This window comes from Mandrillus leucophaeus, unplaced genomic scaffold (genome assembly GCF_000951045.1).
Source record: "Mandrillus leucophaeus isolate KB7577 unplaced genomic scaffold, Mleu.le_1.0 Scaffold606, whole genome shotgun sequence".
NCBI lineage: Eukaryota > Metazoa > Chordata > Mammalia > Primates > Cercopithecidae > Mandrillus > Mandrillus leucophaeus.
Window position 1 is genome coordinate 772,006 of NW_012106542.1, and position 24,544 is coordinate 796,549.

General features: G+C 35.4%; 1 protein-coding gene across 2 annotated transcripts in view; it reads left to right on the forward strand.

Moving 5' to 3' along the window:
• CDH12 (cadherin 12, type 2 (N-cadherin 2)) overlaps positions 1-24,544 on the forward strand; it is an 831,087-nt gene that overhangs the window by 767,678 nt on the left and 38,865 nt on the right. For both annotated transcript variants that reach the window (XM_011999873.1, XM_011999874.1), the window contains 2 exons: positions 2,339-2,592; positions 22,647-22,783. In XM_011999873.1, the coding sequence (XP_011855263.1) occupies positions 2,339-2,592; positions 22,647-22,783 (391 nt within the window). The remainder of the gene's footprint in view (positions 1-2,338; positions 2,593-22,646; positions 22,784-24,544) is intronic.

The window sequence follows — 24,544 nt, forward strand, 5'->3', positions numbered from 1 at the left end:
TCCCTGAAGGTCCAGAGGTTAAAGTTTTTCAAGGATAGTTTGATAGGCAAGGGACTAGCAAATGGGTGCTGCTGATTGGTTGGGGATGACATCGTAAGGGTGTAAAATATAGTCCCCCCATGCTAAGTCCATCTCTGGGCAGGGAGCCATAGGACTTTTTGAGTCATATGCCACAAATCTGGGTGGGGTTAGAGTGAAAAACATGTCAAAAGACCAATCTTACATTCTGCATTCGTGATGTAATTTGTAGGGGCAATTAGGGAAGTTACAAATCTTGTGACCTCTAATCACATGATTTTTGAGCAGTAAGAGATTATAGAAACTACCTATGTTTTAGCAGAATTCAGGCCACTGTCATAATCCTAATCTTGTGGCCTTTCTTTAGTTTTACAGACGTGGTTTTGGCCCAGGAACAAGGAGGGGATCAGTTATATGGAGGGACTATCATCATCCTTGGTTCAAAGTTAAAGTATATAGTAATCAAAGGCCATATGATCAACCATCGCATCTTATGCGTACTATTCTTTTCTTATATAGGTATTAAGAGAAATCAAAATTTCTAACAGGGGAAACATGAAAATGAAAGGAGATCAATATTATAAGTTAACAGGTATGAGGTGAGCAAATTAAAATATAGAAAGGTAAAAAGAAAGCATTGATTACAAAGCAGGTAAACACATGAATAAAAGTACGATAAATAAACAGAATACCTATAGGGAATTAATAAATATAGTTCCTGCTGCATAAAAAAGTACGGTGAAAGAGAATGATGTCATATTCAAGTGAAATTGCTATTTTGTTACAATAAATTCCATGAAATTGTGAGAGTTTTTGAAGATTTAAAACTGATTTTTTTTCATTTTTGTTCCTCAGAGGAAATGCATAAAACAATCATATCTTAGAAGGAGAAAAATATCCTTCCTTTATTTTCCCCAGGTGTACTACAGTAAAGAAACAGGTACTGACACTGCAATTAGCAACTCATTGGAATCAGACTTGAGGGAATTCCTTTAGAAAACAGAAATTTTTAAAGGTCCTAGAAAATCACTATGTTAATGTTAAATTCGTGCTGTCTCAGATTTTCTTAGATGATGAGAGGCCAGTGCCATTGACCTTAAAATTATCACTTAAACAAAGCACCACAGCAGCACCATATTTCAGGAATAGTATATTTTCAGTTATTGCAGACATAAAATTAATGTTTACAGTGAGGGTGCAAGTAAGCAGTGATAAGCTAAAATTGAGCATCCGTGACTCCATAGAAAATGACTTCCTATATTATATTATGTTTCACAGCCTTTTCTAATTTGGTCATATATATTAATATTGAAAGCCCCAATTCTTGGTAATGTGTATTGATGATGTGTTACAGTGCCCATAATTTATATATACGGTTCTGAGAACACACAAAAAGCAAAGCTATTTTTAAATTAGCAATATGTATGCTTTTAAATACTGATACAGACATTTACTAGTTAAAAAAAAAAAAAAAAGACGTAGACATCCAAAAGTGTTTAATATAAGATGCCATAAAATAAGACAACAAAATATGGAGTTTTCATGGGACCACTTTTCCAATACCAAATTTGCAGCTAGAATCTGGAATATCTTCAATGATCCTATTTCATTTTTATTCAGTTTTTTTTTTAATCATTGCTTTATTCCACTAGATGTCAGTATTGGATAAGAGCAGAGAAATGCTTCCCTGAACATCTGTTCTCTTGCTGTTTTAACTTTGCTCATATAAAATGATTAAGCCCTACCTAGCATGTATGTCTGCATGTAAATGATGTGATTTTTAAGAAAAAAAACAAAAAACATTTGCAACTGATGATCTTTACAAATTACCCAGAAACTTGTACATGGAGGTGATTCTTTTCTTAAAATGTTTACCTTGCGCCTGTAATCCCAGCACTTTGGGAGGCGGAGGTGGGTGGATCACCTGAGGTCAGGAATTCGAGACCAGCCTGGCCAACATGTTGAAGCCCTGTCTCTACTAAAAACACAAAAATTAGCAGGGCATGGTGGCGCGCGCCTGTAATCCCAGCTACTCAGGAGACTGAGGCAGGAGAATCGCTTGAACCCCGGAGGAGGCGGAAGTTGCAGTGAGCCGAGATAGCGCCACTGAGCTCCAGCCTGGGCGAAAGGAAGAGGCTTTCAAAAAAATAAAAAAATAAAAATTCCTTGTACTACCCTTACCCACTAATTATGAAGAAAAATGAAAATTTTAAGCCAATACAGTTGGTAATAACTTGCAAATTGCTCTGAAGTAATGTTGACCCTTTCTGTCACATTCTACATAAATGTACTCCTTATTCTTAATTTGTCCTCGCTACAGCCTTTAGATTTTGAAACAAAGAAGGCATACACTTTCAAAGTTGAGGCTTCCAACCTTCACCTTGACCACCGGTTTCACTCGGCGGGCCCGTTTAAAGACACAGCGACGGTGAAGATCAGCGTGCTGGACGTAGATGAGCCGCCGGTGTTCAGCAAGCCGCTCTACACCATGGAGGTTTACGAAGACACTCCGGTCGGGACGATCATTGGCGCTGTCACTGCTCAGGACCTGGATGTCGGCAGCAGTGCTGTTAGGTGAGAAAAGGAAACATTTTCTTTTCTATGTCTCAGGAAAACAAAACAAAACAAGAACAGAAACAAGAAAACCAATTCTCTGTCCAAAAACTGCATGATGATTTAATTATACAATATGATGCTTGAAAACGTAAGACTTTACATAAGAGTAGAGGAAGTGCTATAGGATTTTGGGGAGAAACACATTATCAACTATTGCAACAATGTTTACTAGTGGCGTTACAACCACTAGAGGTCTGATTCGCCTGTCACTCAAGGTAACAAATCTCAACTCTTCATGTAGAAATGGGATTTAATAATATAACCTTTTAGAGAATGATTCTCATAATTAGTGATATTAAGATACTTTGGAAGTGCCTAGAGTATAATAGACATTAATACATTTTATAATTAGTCTAAACTTTCTGACCCCTTACCCAAAGTTAGTGTTTGAAAAAGTTATTACAATTTGCATGTCATTTTTCCAGTGTGTAAAACATGTCTGCTGGGTTTGAGGTGAAATGAGTAGAGGCACAGTTAGAGTCAGTCCTGGAGTAAAATGAATTTATGAAATTGCTCAAAGCACACACTTTGCAAGGAACTACTTCCTGCTCATCTCTCTCCCACTCTCTCAACACATAAATTCCACTAGTACTATCAAGACAATGCAATTTCCCTTTTCCTCACTTATACATTGACCCAGCAGTATGTTTTGAGACTTTTTTTTCCCCATTCATTCTATTGTATGCTTGAATTTTCTGCTGCATGCCTACAGCTGTTGGGAAACGGATTAAAAGACAAGTATGAGATTTGTTTCTGAATCTTCTGTCCCTAAATGATTGAAGCTTGGTATGCAAGAACCAAAATAAGAAAACATTAAGTAGGTTTTTAAAGCAAAACACTCTGTTCTATTGACATATAACAGACAAATATCTTGTAAGATTTTACACCATGTGGTAAGTAAAGATTAAAACAATGGATCAAGTTTTCAGTGGTATCCTTAACACAGTAATTGCATATAGTGAAATCTCACGAAATGGCTTGACAGCATACGCAACTTGCTCTTTGAATTTATCTGAATCCGTCACCTATAGTTACATGAATACTACCTCAGTCAGCTCTAGCTGCTATAATCCATTAATGCATACTGGATGTATTAGTCTGCTTTCACACTGCTATAAAGAACTGCCCTGAGACTGGGTAATCTAAAAAGTAAAGAGGTTTAATTGACTCGCAGTTCCACATGGCTGGGCAGGCCTCGGGAAACTTACAATCACGGCGGAAAAGGAAGCCGGCGAATCTTACATGGCGGCGGGCAAAAGACAACATGTGAAGGAGGAACCGTCAAACACTTATACAATAATCAGATCTTGTGAGAGCGCACTCACTATCATGAGAAAAGCATGGGGGAACCACCTCCGTGAGTCAATCACCTCCTACTAACTAGGACCCTCCTTCAACACGTAGGGATTATAATTCGAGATGAGATTTTGGTGGGGACACAGAGCCAAACCATATCGCTGAGTGACTTAAGTTACAAACACAGTTCTGGAGGCTAGACAGTCCGAGATCAAGGGACCAGCTGATCTGGCGTCTGGTGAGGACCTGCTTCCTTTTCAGCAGGTGGTCATCTTCTCCTTGTTTCCAGACACTGGAGAAAGAGAAAGAGAGCTCTCTCTATGGTCCCTTTTGTAATGGTAAAAATAACTTCATGAGGGCTCCATCCTGATGAACTAATTACCTCCCAAATGCCCCATCTTTTAATACTATCACATTGAGGTTTAAGATTGCCAGATGTGAATTTTGGGGGGATACATATCAGCTCATAAGATTCCAATTCTGCCCACCCCAAATTTATGCCTTTTTTACATGCAAAGTGCATCCATCCTAAGAGCCCCAAAAATCTCACCTTCTTCCAGTATTAACTCAAATCCAAAGTGTCATCTAAATATTATCTAAACCAAACAAATGTGAGACAAAAGGTACAGTTTATCCTGAGGCCACATTCCTCTCCAGCTGTGAATCTGTGAAACCAAATAAGTTACGTGTTTCCAAAATACAATGGTGAAGATATTCGTATTCCAAGAGGGAGAAAGAGGAAAGAAGAGAGGGGTGAGACATCCAATGTAAGTCCAAATCCTAACAGTGGAAACTCCATCAAACCTTAGTGTCAAACATAATTTTTCTCTAGATCAATTCTTCACTTTGCAGGTCCACTAGAATGGATGTCCCACTTTTGGACTCACTAGGGTGGCAGCATAACCTCCCACACTCAGAGGGGCACCACCCAGGCTGTGGCTCTCTGCAGTAGCCTCACTCATGTGCAGTGGTCACACCCTCAGTGCTCCATTGGGCGACTCTACCCCAATGTCTCTTCTAGGCATTGAGCCCAATGTTTGAAATCATTATGGAAGCAGCCATTCCACAAGCCTGGTGACATCAAATCACTATTGGGGTGATTTGGAATTCTTCCCTCGATTTGGAGAATTATGAATGCTCATAGCTGAAGAGTTATGTGATGCTGTTTAACGGAGCTGAAGAAGTTTGATGATCTTCTTTCATTTTACCGCATTTCTCTTTCCTTCGGTACCAGCTGGCAGTGTTTCTGCTATTATAATCTCATCTGTTTTCCTGGCTTTTTCTGAAATAGTGGATGAAGTTCATGGTTCGCACCTATACAAATCTTCTTATTAAGTAATTGGTCTATCTATCAACCCTTAATGTTCTCTTCTAAACACACTTTCTCATTATTTTGGAACACAGATGGGTTGAGATATTTCCAAGTTCTTAAGCTTTGGTTTCTTTTTACTTAAAAAATTCATCTTTGTTTAATTTCTTTTATTTCACATTTTACTGTAAGGAGTTGTGAGGAACCAAGCTACTCCTTTAACACTTTGCTTAAAAATCTCCCCAGCTAAATATCTAATTTCATCACTCTAAAGTCCTTCTTTACACAAAGTATTTGCCACTTTATGACAAATACTATCTTTCCTCTAGTTTCTAATAACATGTCTTTATTTCTCTCTGATAACATATCAGAATGGCTTTTACATCCATATATCTACCAACATTCTGTTTAGGATTGTTTAGATGTTCTTTGGGAAGACAGAGTCTTTCTCTACAGTTCTCTTTTCTCTCTGAACATTTAACTGAATATCCTTGAACATTCATAATTTTAGCACTTCAAAACTCTTCCAGCCTGTACCCATTACCCAGTTTCATAGCCACTTCTACATTTTTAGGTATTTTTTTATAGCTGCATCCTTACTGCTTGGTACCAATTTGTGTCTTAGTCACTTAAGGCTGCTATAACAAATTACGGTAGATGGAGTAGCTTCAGCAACAAACATATATGTCTCTTGTTTCTGGAAGCTGTAAAGGTTATGATCAATGTGCCAAGAGATGCATTTTCTAATAAAGGCCTGGTTTCTATTCTGCAGAAAGTCATGTTCTTGTATCCACACAGCAGAAAGAGAAAGAGTGCTGTCTGGTGTCTCGGTTAGAACGGCACTAATCCTATGTATGAGGACTCCACCTTCATGACCTCATTACCCCCACGAAGGCCCATATCCATATATCATGCATTGGACATTAGGATTTCAACATATGAATTTTGGGGAAATATAAACATTCAGTCCATAACAAATACTTTTATTCTTGAAGAGAACCTGTAATCAGGAGAAAACTCTAAAAAAAACTCATCTGTCTTTTAAAAAGAAATAAGTATAACAATTACTGAACACCCCTACATTTCAGACTGAATGCTAAACAGTTTACTCACTGGATTCAAACTATTGTTTTCCATGTCTATATTACAACATGATTCACTTCCAGTTAAGTTCCAGAAAACCATATATGATTTATAAGGCTATATGCAGACACACACACACACACACACACACACACACACATATACATTCAGTATTTGTTGAGGTATTCTCCAAAATCTCCTGCCTTGGTAATTATTATGTATTACCCTAACATTATTTATCAGTCTTTTATTTCTGAAGCCCTTGGATGTTCTGTTGATAATCACAAAAGTAGGAGATGCCTGGTAAATGGATTTACCGGTTTTTAAAAATATGAACAGTTATTGAAGGAATATTGAAGGTTGTAACAAAAATAATTAAAAGGTAAATAAGATTAATTGAAACTCTCTGCAGGTCAATAAATAAGAATTTACATAGAGAAAGTAAGTATCTAGAGTAGAGAACATGCTATGTTGTTTAATTTACTGTATGTTCTATTTTGAAGACTTATAAAAGAATGATGAGGCCAAAATATTAAGAAGAACATGATTTTAATGCAATACTTAAGAACTAGAAAAACCAAAGTTCCTAAGTAAAAAACATTATTAGGTAAAGATACACCTTCCAAATTCAAGAAAATTGTTAGAGTCAGGACCCTGGTGTGAGGAACAAAGGAAGGTTAACATGAAAGAAATTCTCCTGCTATAAGTGTGTTTTTTATTTTGTACTTTTTATGTCACAGTAGCTAGTATCTGACAAATGCTACTTTATATCAAATAAAGTAGTGTACCATGTCTTACTTCTAATGAGTAGCAGTCGGCCCACTTGACACAGATGGATCTAATTGATCCCCGCAAGGGCTTGTCAAAAGACAGAGCTGTTTTTGAATCAACTTGAAACCTGTCTTTGTTCCATGTCCTTGGAGTGAACAACACACTTGAATAATGTCAGCTAAGGAAACATGGGATATGAGGCATCATCTTTCCTTGTTCTGAAAATGTGTTTACTCACTTAAGAATGAGAGTGAAAATACGTTGTGAAAACTAAGAATGAAAGTGTAAAATTACTTGACATGTTTAGATATGCTGTTTGTTTTGTTTTCCTTTACTTAATTATCTTTTCACAGAGTTATTATGCAAGGTATTAATTTAGGACCTTGAGTATTTTATCATCATCATCTTCATCATCATCATCATTATCATCACTAAGCACAGCCAAGAACCACATCAATGCCATAACCAAGGACTGATCCCATTTTGAAGAAAGGTTCTCTTAGGTTTCATGACTAGCAAACACACCATGTCTGGTTCCTTACTCTCAACCTTCAGCCCCAGCTTAATTTCTAGTTATTCTTTACTTTTCTAGCCTTTGCCTTTTGACGCACTGATTTCTTGTCTCTAATGCTGTATATTCTTTGAGGTGAACACTGCTATTATATAGTTCCCAGAAACAATTTCTAGTGAGTCAAATGAGACTGGATTAAGTATATCCACTAGTAGTGATGCAGGGGCTTTTCATAACAGCAAGTTCTTGAGTTTAGAAATTTAAAACTGTTGATTATCCAGTTACATTGAAAGGTATTATTTATTTTGAGTATTATTGATTTGGGTTACAGAAAGATTTCAGTGGGTAATTTTGTTCAATATGTACCACTTTTCTTTTGTTCCAAACATGGAAAAGTCTGTTATCCTTGGAATAAATTTAAAAATAGAACTTAATCATATTTTTTATAAAATTTAAAAAATTGATTATTTAATTTTAATCCATGTCAAAAGTATTAAATAATAACAGAATGATGATGTAAAGTAAATCTATTTTATGTATGTAGACTTGCATATATAAACTCAAAATTACAGTGGTTAAGAGTACAATTTAAAAGTGTACAGATTCTTCCCTGACTCGTAAAGATTCATCTTACAATGTTTTCACTTTGCAATGCCGTGAAATTGATATGCATTCAGTAGAAATCATACTTTGAGTACCTATACATCGATTCCTTTTTTCCCTTTCAGTTCAGCATTCAATAAATTACATAAGATATTCCACACTTTATTATAAGACAGGCTTTGTGCTAGATGATTTTGTCCAAATGTAGGCTAAAATAAGTTGTTCAAGCAGGTTTAAGGTAGGCTAGGCTAAGCTAGAATGTTAAATGAAAAAAAAAATTAGATATTTTTGTATAAATTGATGGACATGAAAAGAAAAAGCAGAGAGGGTTTGATATGGAATACCTCTAAGAAACTCAGAGATAAACAAACAAATAAAAGGAGATGTAGAATTTAGAAACTGCAGGGGTAGCTGAATATATTAATCTCTGGGGATTTTGCCCTATTCATCTTTTTCACAACTGTGGTATACTGAGTCTTTAGGACCCACAAGAGAATTATTTCTCTGAAGTTGGTTTTTGCATGAAGTCTCTTTGTAAGTGTGCTGAATGGATTTAGCTTGTATTAACTCCATTTATAGAAGCAAAGAAACTGAAAAATCATTTTACTTAAAGAAAAATGAAAAAAAAAGCAAACGAGAAAGAGAAGAAGAGAAAATTTGCTAAGAAAATAGGGATCAACTGGACTACAATTTGCTAACAGATGTTAATCCCCATAAAGATCATGCCAGAACACCCAGATGTATGAGCGCTTAAGAAAAAAAGACACTGCATTTACACATCTAGATATAGATCTACCTATATCAGATTTGAAAAAATTCACATGCACATATACACACATATATATGCATACTGTATTTTATTAGTACATTGCATTATACACTAGAATATATCTTTTACATCAAGAAAATTGTTTAAATTAAATTAATTTTGCATGTAGTATATGAAACCTTATTCAGTATAGTCCCAACTTTAAGGTATCTTTTCATTTTTCACATTATATGTATTTGTGTCCTAAGTAAAATTTTGGTAAGTACCATGACAGGGTTCAATATGGTGATTTCAGTGGATATGAAGGACATGAAGAAGACACTGGGAAATGGGAGAAGTGAGTTATAAGTGATAAAATATACATACCCTTTTGATATCCAAGATGGCAGAAGTCTAGGATGAAGGAGATAAAATAGAGGTTAACTATTTTAACTGGAAGAAATAGAACTGAGAAGAGTTGAGTTTTGGTAGACCACATCTTCAAATGTCTTTATATGAGTTCTGAATCTTAAAATTTATCAATAACTTAATTTCCTTATCTTTAATCTCTCCTTAATCTCTTTGGGGAGCCATTGCACACAAACTCAGCAAAATCTATCCCCAGTGAGACAGTTGAGTATATATGCTTTAGACATGCTGTTATCAAGTTATTGGTCCATGTGAATCTGCCTTTTAGAGTGGAATTCTATCTGTAGTTGACAATATTAAACAAAGCTGACAACTTTACTAGTATACATGCTTATTTTGTTTGCACTGGAAAAAAAATAGCATTCCCTTCAAATTTACACCAACTGAATGGTTAAGAATATATCCCTTCAGAATTTGTTATTATATACTAAATGATGGAGAATTACATGTTTCTCTGTAAATAAAGTTATTTTGCTTCCTCTTCAAATGACCAACTCACTGACGGTCAATATACAAGGAACTATCGCAAATAATATGTAACAAGATAAACACGTTCACTTTTACTTATGTCAGTAGCAACCAATTATCTACATATAGTAACATTGTAAGAGCTAAATTGTGCTGGGTACTGAGCTTAGCACATTGCTCAGATTTGTTTAAACACTGAAGCTGACATTAGTTGACAGAGTGGGACACTGAGGCCCAAGATCATATTATGTCTTCAGAAAGAATAAGAAAACGATTTAAACAAAGGCTGCCAAATTTCAAAGGTTACGCTACTAATCACTCTGCTACTTAAATTTAATTGAAATGCTAACCTGAATTTTTGAGTAGCTTTGTAATTCTACAATTGATGAAAATAAAATTAAAATTAAGCAAAGTGGCTGGAATATGAACACAAAGCAGTAAAAATATGTATTTGGTATTTTAAAATATGCTAACTATGAACCCTACTATATACGTGAAAGTATTATATATACTTTACATATGTTTAAAGGTAATTACAACAACCTAATTAAACCTGAAAAAATGTTAAATTGGATCATGACAATAGTGACATTGATCAGGCTGGACTCACCATATTATACCTTATTACGTGAGATTAAGTTCCCTTTATTTTACTGGAGAACTACAAAGTTCTTATACAATTTAGGCATAACTAAGCATTTTACTGTTTACCAAATTCAATGGGTTTGTGATACAGATCTACAACTCCAATTTTTAGGAGGATAGGAGGATTTCAATGAAATAGGCAATGATGCATTTGCTTTAATTTTCAAATAGATTTTACATTATTCTATTGATACGCCTAAGGGAATCTCTATGACTAAAGTGTTCAGATATTTGTTAGGCTATGAACTTTTTTTTTTTTTTTTTTTTTTTTGAGATGGAGTCTTGCTCAGTCGCCCAGGCTGGAGTGCAGTGGCATGATCTCGGCTCTCTCGGCTCACTGCAAGCTCCCTCTCCCAGGTTCACACCATTCTCCTGACTCGGCCTCCCAAGTAGCTGGGAGTACAGGAGCCCACCATGTCTGGCTAATTTTTTTGTATTTTTAGTAGAGACGAGGTTTCACCGTGTTAGCCAGGATGGTCTCCATCTCCTGACCTCGTGATCCACCTGCCTCGCCTCCCAAAGTGATGGGATTACAGGCGTGAGCCACCGCGCCCCATCGGATATGAACTATTTTTGTGCTGCCCTGTTATGCTCTTTGTAACTACCCCCAAATGAGAGAACGTCCTTGTCTTTGTAGTCTACATATTCTATATGACTGACCTGCACTATTTGCGTTTAACTTTTGCCTGCTAGAGGTTCAGTTTTGTTGCTTTACCTGCAAGTACTGAGAGAGTATCCTATAATATACAATTATCGTAGCTCTTTTTCTTCTCTTTATAATTTCCTTTGTAGAATAGCCCCTTTGTCACATGTATTTGAGATTTTGTACATTATTTATATATTAAAATAATTACTTTAAATATATAAACAATAAATATAAAATGTTCTTCTCAAAAAATACTGTAATAATCAGTGATCAATAGGAAACAAGAGAAATGAATCCATTTCATAAGCTGTTCCAGAGCACTCAGTTAAGAGAATATAAGTAATTTTCAGAGCGCAAATTAGATAAAGAATAGACTAATCACAAGCAGAAAATGCAAGTTTAGTTAGAAGGAAAAGGAGGAAAATAAAAGTTTTCTTTCAAATATGATGTCTATATTTGGGTTTCAAATGGTAAGCAACTCTATGTAAAATGGCACTGTTCTTCAGAGCCATTTGGCCATGACCTAATAAGAGTAAATAAATCCAGTGCTGACCTGGGATAACAAGCGTTGGACTTAGTTCAACAAAATAGTTATAATGAAGCTTTCTCAAAAAGACGTCGGAATAAATACATTTGAATATTCAAAAATGTAAATTAAGGTATTCCATGCTTGAAGTATGACCAGGACATTATCAATAAGAAAAGTCAGATAAAGTAATTCAATTCACACATATAAGTGCACTGTATTATAAAAAGAACAGTATATTCAGTAAGGAACTCTTCATACTTGAAAGAAACTTCCTGTACAATGAACAACACAAAATAGTTACTTTGCTATTCTCATTTGAGAGAAACTGTTAACACCAATTCAAATAGGTAGAAAGTAAAGTTTAAAAAATGCTACAGTTTTGTAAGAAGGAAGTAATAGATGCTCTCTAGAGGGATTTGGCAAGTCTTTATGGGGAGAACATGAGGAAAGCTAAAAGGTGCCTTTGGTTTCTGAGTAAATTAGGAAAGTTCTCTGACATGAATGGGAAGAAAAAAATTGAAATGAGCTGACAACCAAGTCCAGAATAAGGGACTTCTGAAGGTCTAGAGTCAAAGATACTTCTAAGCAGAAGATACCAACATTTACTGAGCAAATTCTTTACTTATTTAGTCAGGTATTACAGTCTGTATTTTTTAATATGTGATAAAACTGAGACTTGGGAAGTTTAAAGCTATTAAGTACAGAGCCTAGACTTAATCGTTATTTGTCTCAACCTCATTTTCTTTCTATTAGAGTAAGCTGCTTCAAGGTGTCTGCAAAGTAAACCAAAGGACAGGTGTAAAGCTTTGGGGGCAGAAGTTCTTGTCAAAGATAAAGTTATTTTTGCTCTGAGTTAAAGACAAAATACATTGGTCAGATGAACCAACAGAATGGCGGGGTAGAAGAGAGGTTTGAAGTTAACTTCCAGATCTGCAACTTGGAGGAAAATACAAATATAACAATTATAATTTCAACATTATGTAGATTATGGTATATTTCTTCTTCTTTAGAGATCTATTTTAATCATATTGTGTGTGTACAAATGGGAAATTTAAAGACAGAAGACTTACTTTTATTAAATGATTACACTTTTGTAAATATTTAGTTTCTCATCAAACATTTAAAACAAGCCATAGAAACCCTCTAAACCATTTAAGATACAACTTTTAAGTCTAGTAAGGGGAAAGTAGAGATGAGGAGGAAGATAAGAAAAAAGAGGAACTGATAGGAAAGTAGGAACTGGTAGTTTAAAAGGTTTGAGAGGAACATAGTGGCATTTGTTTGTGATTGCTGATGGAGAAATTGCAATTGACGTATTGTTGCAGGTGGCTTAGGTGCTCAGTAAAATGTTTGTTAAAATGAATACAACTGAATTTACTTTCTTTAATTGTCTTCCAAATGACAAAACAAAAACATTGGCAACTAAGAAGAGATATGAGTAGACATTTTGATCTACTATCATTATCTTAACAAAATAACATTTTCTACCTTGACCTGTATCATTATTACCAGATTTTTCTTGTTTAAACAATGAGGTGTGATACTTTCAGAGTAATTTTGTACCATTAAGTTCTTTTTACACTTAATGTAGTTGAGAACTGGGACGGGGTCAAAGTTAGCGTTTCCATTGATGGTGAGAAAGTTATTAAGCAAATTGAAAAGCACAATTTTAAGGGAAATGCTTACCTAATAAATAGAATAAAAATTTTTAAAGCATTTCTGAAAACTAATTTATAGTATAGGAATAAAACCACACTTTCTCAAATGGCCTGCGCAGACTAGGTTAAAGTTTTAATTTCTGATTTCTATTCAACTGTTAAAGCCTTTTTTTTTTTTTCCAGCAACAATCACTACATAATTGTATGAACTTTAGATTTATTTTATTATATACAGATTATAATCATATAATTGTTTTTTCATTTAAATCCCATCTACTCACCAAATAAGTATGAGATGAGTCAAACATACTTTCCGTTTAAGTCTTTTGCTCATAGAAACTCATTTGTTAGGCCAAATTACACAGTTCATGTTACACCATTGTGATTAGTTGCAATTCCAATACTATTTTACCCTTAGATTGTAAGTAGACTGTTGCAGACTGGCAGCAGAAACATGTGATGGTTTGCTCTGCGAGGTTGTAACTCCTCAAAATTTCTATACCTTTTAGAACTGGGCCATATCTTTTCCGAAATTGTCCAGAAAATGTAGGAATGGTTTCATTGCAAGTTCATCGAAGATCTGTTCTTATGAATGTCTGTCAGTTGCTATACTGGATAAAATATCACAATAGAAAATATTTATGCTTTAGTCAGGCACAGGATTTAGTCAGTCACATACAGACAGAGCATCAGGAAGATGCAGGAGCTAGTATTAGGCCTATAGTCTAAGACCTGGCTAACTATGAGAAGATGCTGAAGATGCTTAGTTGAGTAGAAACTGTTCAAATATGTTTCAGCCATATTCCAGAAGATATAAAGCTTCATTGGAGGATAACATGAAGAGAAAGTAGCTTGCCAAATCTCACAAGGTGACAGAGCTAAAAATTAGATACCAGAAAGTAGCGACTGACAGTCAAACAGAAGCACCACATTTATGGTTTGTACTTTATGGGTTTGTGTGAGAGCTTCATAGTTCAAGTACTAGAAAGCTGAAGGTTATGTGTGCCACTACTTGATGCCAGATAAGAAAATGTGTGTGTAAGGAAGAATTTTTATCTGGGAAGTAATACAAAATAATATGGAAGGAGAGAGGGAGAAAGGGGGAAAAGAACACTCATACACTCATACACTGATACACATGACTCTATCCCTATGCAACATATACTTTATCTTATTTCATTTTTATAACAACATTTGTGGTTACACTGCTAGGTAGGTATTGTTTTCCAAATTTTATAGAACATAAGGAGACTAGATATTGGAAGGGAATCTCACTAAACTAATTGCACAAGGTAAATAAATAAAATGTATGTCACCCTAGTTCTCTCTGTACAAAAAAATTAGTGTGCTTCATGCTATATTTCATTGCATCTAGGTGGTGGTTAATGTATGTATTGCAAACTCTACTTCAGCATTAGACTGAATGAACAAACAAAATTAAATATGTTTACTAAGCTTGCAAGATATTGGATCCTGGTTGACTGATATATAGAAACACATAACTAAGAGATATACACATTATTTGATGTATATATTATGTAAGTTATTAAATTTTAAACTTGTTATCAAAAATACCTAAAATTACAATTAAACATAACCTGTATATGTAGTGATTCACTGTATGAAGTTAGACTTCTGTTTGAATCAATTTGTTGAATTATAACATATGCTACAAATATTAACTATAAACAAGGTGATCAATTTTCCCAATCTTATCTGGGAAAAATCTTGAGGAGTTTTCTGGCCCTAAGGAGACTCACTGTAAAAACTGAGGAAGTCCTCAGCAAACAAGAAATAATTGATTGTCCCGAATAAGACAGTCTTAAAGCTTTAACTATGCTGCCTTGATGTAGAAATATGTAACTATTACATAGACAGGAAGTATAGGATCTGTGCAATGAATTCAATACAATATTTAAGTGGCAGGTGCTATGTACAAACAACAAACAACATCCCAGGTCCTTGACAACACAGAGATGAACAAAGCTAGTCTCAGAGCTCTCAAGAAATTTAACAAGCTTTGGGTAAGTAAGATAATCATGTCACATACACAAAATGTATACAAGCTGTGTTATATTTGCCAACATCTACATAATAATTGAATATTATTAGCATTAAAGAATGATCTGTTCATTGCAGAGATTTTCAAAGATGGAAATAAAGAAAAGCTTTGAAAAATATCATGCAAGTTAACTGGAATTCACAAGAAAAGAGTAAGAGAATTCCAAAAATTAGTGGAGTTTCCACTTAATGAATGGCAGCAGGATGCGGTCTGTAGACACACTCCACAGTGAAACAAGAATAAATGACATTTGTTTCTTTAAGGAATAAAAGACACTCATTTATAGCCTCTGGAAACTTTTCTAAGGGCATGCAGCACATAAAGAACAATTTATTCAAGAAAAACTACTAAAACTTGGCAAGTAGAGCAAAAGACAGTGACACTTAACCCAGAACCTGCTCCCCCCTCCCAGGCCTATGTCCTTGCTCGGCTTGATAGAAATGCCCACCTGGCAGGTGCAGTAAAAAGACGTGGTTTCTCTTCCCTTTGCAACCAGTCAAGGGCCATGATGCCTTGCCAGGAGGGGCAGAATGCAAACATTACATAAAACTATAAAAATTAATAATTATTACAATTTTTTATTGCACTTGTGACATATACGGATGTAACAGGTATAATATACACAGTTATTGCACATAACTATATAGAAGAAACATTTCTATATTTTACTCTAATTAAGTTAGTATGAATGTGAATCTGATGAGTTAAGTCATATATGGCAAAATTTAAAGCAGATAGTAAGAAAATAAATGATATAATAAAAATCATTAAAGAAATACTCACTTATTGTAAAAGAAAGTAGAGAAGAAATAGAGAAACAAAAAAGACATGAGAAATATAGATAACCTAACAAACAAAATGGCAAATGCAAATACCATTACATCAGTATTAGCTGTTGAATGGGAATGGATTAAACAACCTAATCAAAGAGAAAAGATTATCAAAGAATCAAAGAATAAAAACTGATGACTATATGAAGTGCATGTCTGTAGTTTAATGGTACCAAAGTCAGACAACTTGAAACCTTGACTCTGCAAATACTCATGTGTTTTTTTTTTGTTTTTTTTTTTTTTTGAGACAGAGTTTTACTCTTTTTGCCCAGGCTCGAGTGCAGAGTGCAATGGTGTGATCTCAGCTCACCGCAACATCTGCTCCCCCGGGGTTCAAGTGATTCTCCTGCCTCAGCCTCCCAACTAGCTGGGACTACAGGCACATGCCACCATGCCCAGCTATTTTTTGTATTTTTAGTAGAGACAGGTTTCACCATGTTGGCCAGGGTGGTCTCCATATTTTGACCTCGTGATCTGCCCGCCTCAGCCTCCCAAAGTGCTGGGATTACAGGTGTGAGTCACCAAGCCTAGACTCATGGGCTTTTTTTTTTTTTTTTTAAACATTTTGCAGCATATGACTATACCAGGCTCTCTTATCTTTTAGAATTTCTCTAATGTCACCACAATCCTTCTAGGTACAAGATAATGTACTTCATGACATTTCACAGAACATCCTACCCATCCCACAGTGAATCTGATGTTGCAGAATTTTTACTATGCTAATAGAGAAAGAACACAGGAATAGAAGCAGTGTGGAGCTTGACTTGACAATTTTTGCCTGGCTAGTTGGAAGACTAGTATGTAGGGGGGTAAGGGGAAGTCAGTTTGGAAACGAAGTTAATCTAATTCTCCCCAAGAAACAGAAGCACAGGATATCTCTAACAGAGGGTAAAAACATCTGCAAAACACTCACTCAGATCATTAGCTTCCAATCAGAATAAGCATCAGAATTACCTAAAATTACAGAAGCTTTACCTTTGTCTATATTGGCATTATCCTGAGATAAACTCTGGAAATACTTATTTTCAAAATATGATTCTTCATCTCCCTAACCAGGTGGCTTATGTTTACATTACCGATACTGGAACAAATGAATCATGTTTGTTCTTGGAAAAACATAATTAAGTATTTAGGGCTCGAGGGACGTGGTATCTGTATGATGTTCTCAAATGGGACTGGCATAATATCAGTATGTATTTATACATAGGGAAAGTGGTAAAGTAAATGTGGGAAAATATTAACATAATAAGTGCAAGTGAAAGGTATGTGGAATTTTATTGGGCAATTCTTACAACTTTATTATAAATTTGAAATATTTTTAAATTATTAATAACATATTAAAAACCAGTGATTCGTCTCAGTTGTATTTGAGAGTTTCTAATACAAATCATGCACCAAGGACTACTCATAGAGAAATTAATAGTTTTTTAATTATAATGTATAAGATTTTCCTTGACCTAAATCATTCATTTTTTTTCATGTCATTGTGCTTCTCAGATAGTTTTCTATGGTCATTCTAAACAACTTACGGTTCCCTACAGTACCTGTGTGGTTTTGCTACTGCTGTTGCAGCTTTCTAGAACACCGTCTATTCCTCTCCTCACTTTTTCTGCTTCAACCTCCTCTTGGATGATTTCCATATAGCCTTCTAATGTCAGCCAAGTATCATGTGCAGGAAGGATTGCCTGAAGCACTAGGTTTTACGTTTGATGTGTTCTCTTGGCACTCCTGCAGAGCCTTCTTTACTATCTCTCTTTTAGGCATTGAAACAGTCTGTTTATCCGTGTCTTCCCAACTAAAGTCTTCAGTGATGGGCATCATACTTTAGTTATTTTTATATGTCTCATCTCTAGAATAATGTATAGTGTATAGTGGACACCCAGCAGATACTTAATAAATTGAAAAATTGAACACAGTAAGCCTACATCAGCAATTCTTTCAGAAATACTACAGTTAATAAGGAGTTTCAGTGGCAATTTTCTTCTTAAATTAGGCATATGGCAAGTTAAATGTGGTGCTGTAAAGCAGTATTTTGAGAAATACTTTCTTGTTCAGGAAAGAATATGCAATACGGAGAATTAAGCTCATTATATCTCTGTGTTTCCTGACCTTTAGGCGTGCCTTAACTTCATTTTTAATTTTTGAGAGCATTCATGTGAGCTAAGGTACCACACTGAAATGGGAAGACATCAATGCTTTCTCACTCCTCCAATAAACAGAAGAAATGTCAAAATTAGATTAACAGCATGGCTCATACCCTATTCTAAAAAATACCATGCATTTTCCGGTTCAGAAATCAATGACAGACATACCTTGGATATATTGCAGGTTTGGTTCCAGACTACCACAATAAATCAAATATTGCAATAAAGCAAGTTAAACATTTTTTTGGTTTGCCAGTACACATAAACATTATGTTTACACTATATTCTAGCAAGTGTGAAATGGCATTATGCCCAAAAAAGTACATGCCCTAATTAAAAATACTTTATTGCCAAAAAGACAAAAAAACAAAACAAAAAACAACAACAACAACAACAACAAAAAAAAACCACTGAAGATCATCTTGCCTTGAACTCAATGGCTACTGACTGATTGGGGTGGTGGTTGTTGAAGGGTGGGGCAGCTCTGGCAATTTCTTAAGAAAACAATGAGGTTTGCTCTGTCAGTCGATTCTTCCTTCCACAAAGTATTTCTCTGCAGCATGTGATGCTGTTAAGTAGCATTTAGCTACAATGGAACTTCTTTCAAAATTGGAGTCAATCCTCTTAAAACCTACCACTGCTTTATTAAGTTTATATAATATTCTAATTTTTTGTTATGATTTCGATAGTATTCGTAGTATCTTCACCAAAAGTAGATGTTATCTCAAGAAATAACCTGCTTTTTTCATCTGTAAGAAGTAAGTCCCCATTTGTTCAAGTTTTATCATGAAATTGCAGCAATTCAGTCGATCTTAGGGCTTTACTTCTAATTTCAGTTTTCTTGTTATTTCCACCCCTCTGCAATTACTTCCTCCATTGAAATCTCGAGTCCCTCAATATATTCCAACCCGTGAGGGTTGGAATAACTTCTTCCAAATTCCTGTTTTTATCTTTTGACCTCCTCTCATGAATCACCAGTGTTCTTAATAGCATCTAAAATGATAAATCCTGTCCATAAGGTTTTCAATTAACTTTGTCAAGAATCATCATAGAAATCACTATCTTTGATAGCTATAGCCTTACAAAATGTATTTCTTAAATAAGAAGACTTGAAAGGCAAAATTACTTTTTTGATCCATGGACTTCAGAATGGATGTTGTGTTGGCAGTCAAGGAAACAACATTCATTTCTTTATACATCTCCATCTGAGCTCTTGGGTGACTAGGTGCATTGTCAAAGAGCAGTAATATTTGGAAAGGAATTTTTTTTTTCATGAGCAGTGGGTCTCGACAGTAGACTTAAAATATTTAGTAAACCTGCAGGGTGTGGTGGCTCACGCCTATTATCTCAGCACTTTGAGAGGCTGAGGTGGGCAAATCATGAGGTCAGGAGTTTGAGACCAGCCTGACCAACATGGTGAAACCCCATTTCTACTAAAAATACAAAAATTATCCGGGCGTGGTGGCATGCACCTGTAATACCAGCTACTCAGGAGGCTGAGGCAGGAGAATTGCTTGAACCTGGGAGGCGGAGGCTGCGGTGAGCCAAGATCACACCATTGCAGCCTGGGTGACAGAGTGAGACTCTGTCTCAAAAAAAAAAAAAAAAAATTTAATAAGCCATGCTGTAAACAGATGTGCTGTCATACAAGCTTTGTTGTTCCATTTATAAAGCAACAGGCAGAGTAGATTTAGCAAAATTCCTAAGGACACTAGGATTTTTATAATGATTAATGAACACTGGCTTCAACTTCAAATCACCACTTGTATCAGCTTCTGCTAAGAGAGTCGGACTGTTTTTTGAAGCTTTGAAGCCAGGCATTGACTTCTCCTTTCTAGATGTAAATGTCCTTGATGGCATCTTCTTCCAATAGAAGGCTGTTCTACATACTTTTAAAATCTGTTGTTTAGTGTAGCCACCTTTATCGATGATCTTATCTAGATCTTTTGATAACTTTCTGCAGATTCTACATAAGTACTCCCTGCTTTACCTTGCACGTTAATGTTATAGAGAAGACTTATTTCCTTAAACCTCATAAACGAACATCTGCTAGGTCACATTTATCTTCTACAGTTTCCTTACTTCTCTCCACCTTCATAGAATTGAAGATAGCTAGGGTCATATTCTGGATCAGGCTTTGGCTTAAAGGAATGTTGTGCCTGGTTTTATCTTCTATCCAGACCACTGAAGTTTCTCTATAACCACAATAAGACTCATTTGCTTTTAAACCATTCCTGTCTTCACTGGAGTAGCACTTTCAATTTCCTTCAAGGACTCCTTTGCATTCACAGCTTGGCTGTTTGGCATGAGAGGCCTGGCTTTCAGACTATCTTGGCTTTAGGCATGCCTTCTTCACTGAGCTTAATCATTTCTAGCTTTTAATTAGAAGTGAGATATGTGTGACTCTTTCATTTGAACAGTTAGAGCCCACTGTAGAATTATTAATTGACTGATTTTCAATATTGTTGTGTCTCAGGGACTAGGGAAGGCCCAAGGATCAGGAGACAGATGGGGGAATGGCTGGTTAGTGAAGCAGTCAGGACACACAATATTTATTGATTAAGTTTACCCTTTTATATGGGTGCAGTTCATTGTGCCTCAAAATAATTCATTGTGATTCAAAATAATTTCAATAGTAACATCAAGTATCACTGTTCATACATCACCCTAACAGTTATAATATTAATTAAACATTTTGAAATATTACAATAATTGCCAAGACGTGACACAAATATGAAGTGAGCACTCACTGTTGGAAATATGATGCTGATGAACTTGCTTGACACAGGGTTGCAACAAACTTTCAATTTGTAAAAACGGCACTAGGGGTGAAGTACAATAAAGTGAAGAGCTGTAAATTAAGGTATACCTGTACTAACAGGTATAGACTAGTATGGAATGATATATTTCAGATATATTTCACTTGTAAATGCAAGTGATCTAGAACTGAAATAACATACAAACTGCTACAGTTTCAAATAATCAGCTTGTCAAAATAAATAGTTTGTTATGTTGAGATACACATCCCTTTACTGACTTTTCAACATGAACACTTTCTTTGGAGTGGGGATTCCAAGGGACTCACTAACAATGATGCCATCTGCTTTCAGCCATTGTTTGAAATGACCTCTCTTTGGTACCAGGCTGGAATAAAATGATGACAAATATTTTGTGTATTGTACCTTTTGATTAGCAAAATCTTTTCCCATGAAATGTTCTATTTAAAATTGGTAAGACTATATAATGATAATCATATGGGAAACATTAATGACCTGGTTCAAACATCAATCTAAAACTTTCTATTTTAATTTGGACAAATTCCTTCATGTCTCTATGCTTTCTGTTTTCTTATATATAAAACAGATTGATAATACTATTCTTCAGACATTTCTTATTCTCAATGTGTAAGCATTGAGAATAATGTCTATCAAATGGTCATATTTTAAAATGTTAATGGTTGTGATGATTGAAAACACATGTTGGAAAAAGAATTTCACTTAATATCAATCCATATATCTACTGTTACTTAAAGATTTAAATACATGCATTTTTTTATTTTGCTATTCATTTTCTTGGAATTTTTAGTCCAGTTGCTTCACATAGGGCGATGTACATTATTATCAAATCTGTCACATAATAAACGTGATAAAGAGACATCATTATCCAAGGTCACTATTTTTTTTTTTAATGTTGACTGATATATAGTAAAACAACAATGAAACAATAAAATACACAACAAAATAAAACAACAATGACCATTTTATATGTGCTTGAGGAAAATATTTTTGTATAATCACCAAATTGTCAGTTAAAAAATTTACCTTTTGTTTCCATGATGTTATTTTTCTATCTTTGGAAACAAAGATTCTACCTCTGTTTTGGCCTGGGTTCTTTGTAGTTGTTTCTAGGTGCTTCTCTCAACCCTATTTCCACAGCCATAGCCAACGTTAAGGAATTTTTTACTGCTTTGAAAAGTTTTAATATTCAGCAGGTTAAGGAAACTCATGGTCAGCTTTAGAATTTTAGTCTTTGCTGAGCTTTCAAGGTGCCAAGACCCTAAAATAATATGAACAGCAGGAGTACTAAATCTTTTATTATTTCCAGTTTCCCCTTGAGCATACTGACTTTGCAATAAAGAAGCTGTCATTTACACTCTTCTTTATTGCAAGGTGGGTAATAGCTACACGGAGAAAAATAAGGAACTGTGTCAAGTTAGCCTAAGTGCCATTATGATTAATGTGTAATCATTGCACATTTGCATCTACTCTTTTCATATACAGGTACTTCATAGATTGGAAGAGTGATGGGGACAGCTACTTTACAATAGATGGAAATGAAGGAACCATCGCCACTAATGAATTACTAGACAGAGAAAGCACTGCGCAGTATAATTTCTCCATAATTGCGAGTAAAGTTAGTAAGTATGGCATGGACAGAATCAATGTTATACTGCAGTTCTTTGGATTTAAGACTCTTAAATGAGTCCCTGCTGAGATGTTTTTCATTTTTGGACTGACAGCTGAGTGGTCTCGCGGGGAAACTCAGAAACCTGTTTCTTTTCCTCACAGCGCAAGTCCGGAGAAATTGTGACAGCTGCCAATGAGTCCTGTTTGCAGGATTGCATGAATATCTAGTAGTGCATTTCATTGTGTGACCTCATCCTTTTCTATGCTCTACCCTCAAAAATTCACCCGAGTATCAATTTCTCTTCCACACGGGTTCCTTGTACATATCGCTGGGAATTTCACAGGGCCAGGCAAGGCGAAATAATTATTATATATAATCACCCATTCTGAAATATTTTCTGACATCGAAGAGAGTACTTAAAAACTCATACATCTTCCCTTTCTCTCCCTTTATTCAAATTTATTTTTGATTACTATCGCTGTGGAATATACAGGAGTTTCAATTGCAATTCTTCAAGGAGTGGCTCAAAATGTTTACAATTATTAGAAATTATTTCTTGAATTGGTTTCTGCTTGGTTCAGAAGAGAATCCTCTAGACTGAGAGTGCTTATAGGTTTTATTTGTTTGACAGAACAATCAAGGTTATTATCACAACTTTCTCAAGTAATGTATGGGGGTGAGAGTGGTGACGTTTGGCTCTTGAGATAGTTGTTTTTAATAAAAGTGCATCTCCCCATTCCTTTTACTTATGGTCTCTTGAAAGGTTTGGAAAAATCTCAACTGGATCTCTTCCATTTGCTTCCTTCTTATTTTATTTTGTGCATCTGGTGCAAATTTATAACACTTTAGCAGCTAATTCCAACTTTCCATGCAGGGAATAGCTGTGAGCATTTCTGCTGAAGGGTTTTGATCAGTCCAACTCAGTGGGGATGTAAACATGAAAAAGTTTGGTTTATCTTCAACAACTCCGTACAAACATGAATAGTCAGATATCCATTCCCACAACCTCATGACATCTTTCGCTGATCCCATTAGTTTTAGGTTATTTTCATTATTAAAAGTAAGTCTAACAAAAAAGATCATGCAGCTTCTGCCTTGCTCGTTGGAACAGTTATTGTTCCCAAGTATCATGTAAGAAGTCTGACTACCCGGAGGCTGCCATACTAGAGAGGTCACATTGTGGTGCTCTGGTTGACAACTCCAGCTCAGCTCTGCCTTCCAGCCATACCTCCCAGTGTTGTGGAAATGTGAGTGATGCTGTCTTGGAGCCTGTAGTCCAGTCCACTTTACTAGTGGAATATAACAATGTAAACTTCATCAATGCCATGTGACATGGAATATTAACCCAGCCAAATCCTGCCCAAATTCTTACCCACAAAATTGTAATAAATGTGAAAATTTATTCATCACAACTTTACAATATTTCACAATTATTAAAAGCAACTACACTTTGGTGTCTGCTGACACACGGGAACAGATATCCGAAGAACTCAAAGACAACATAATCAGAACTTTCATTCCTTGGGGGTGGGGCTATTGATTCTCCAGTTTCTTGCAGTAGAAAGGAAAGAGGGGAATTTTTAAAATGCATAAATCTCTATTAATGTAGTACCAATATAGTGCTCCATTGGTTGCCACCTTTTTTCTTTATTTTTTAGATACCTACAGTCTCGCTCTGTCTCCCAAGCCGGAGTACAGTGGTGTGATCTCGGCTCACTGCAACCTCCACCTTCTGGGTTCAAGTGATTCTCCTGCCTCAGCCCGCCAAGTA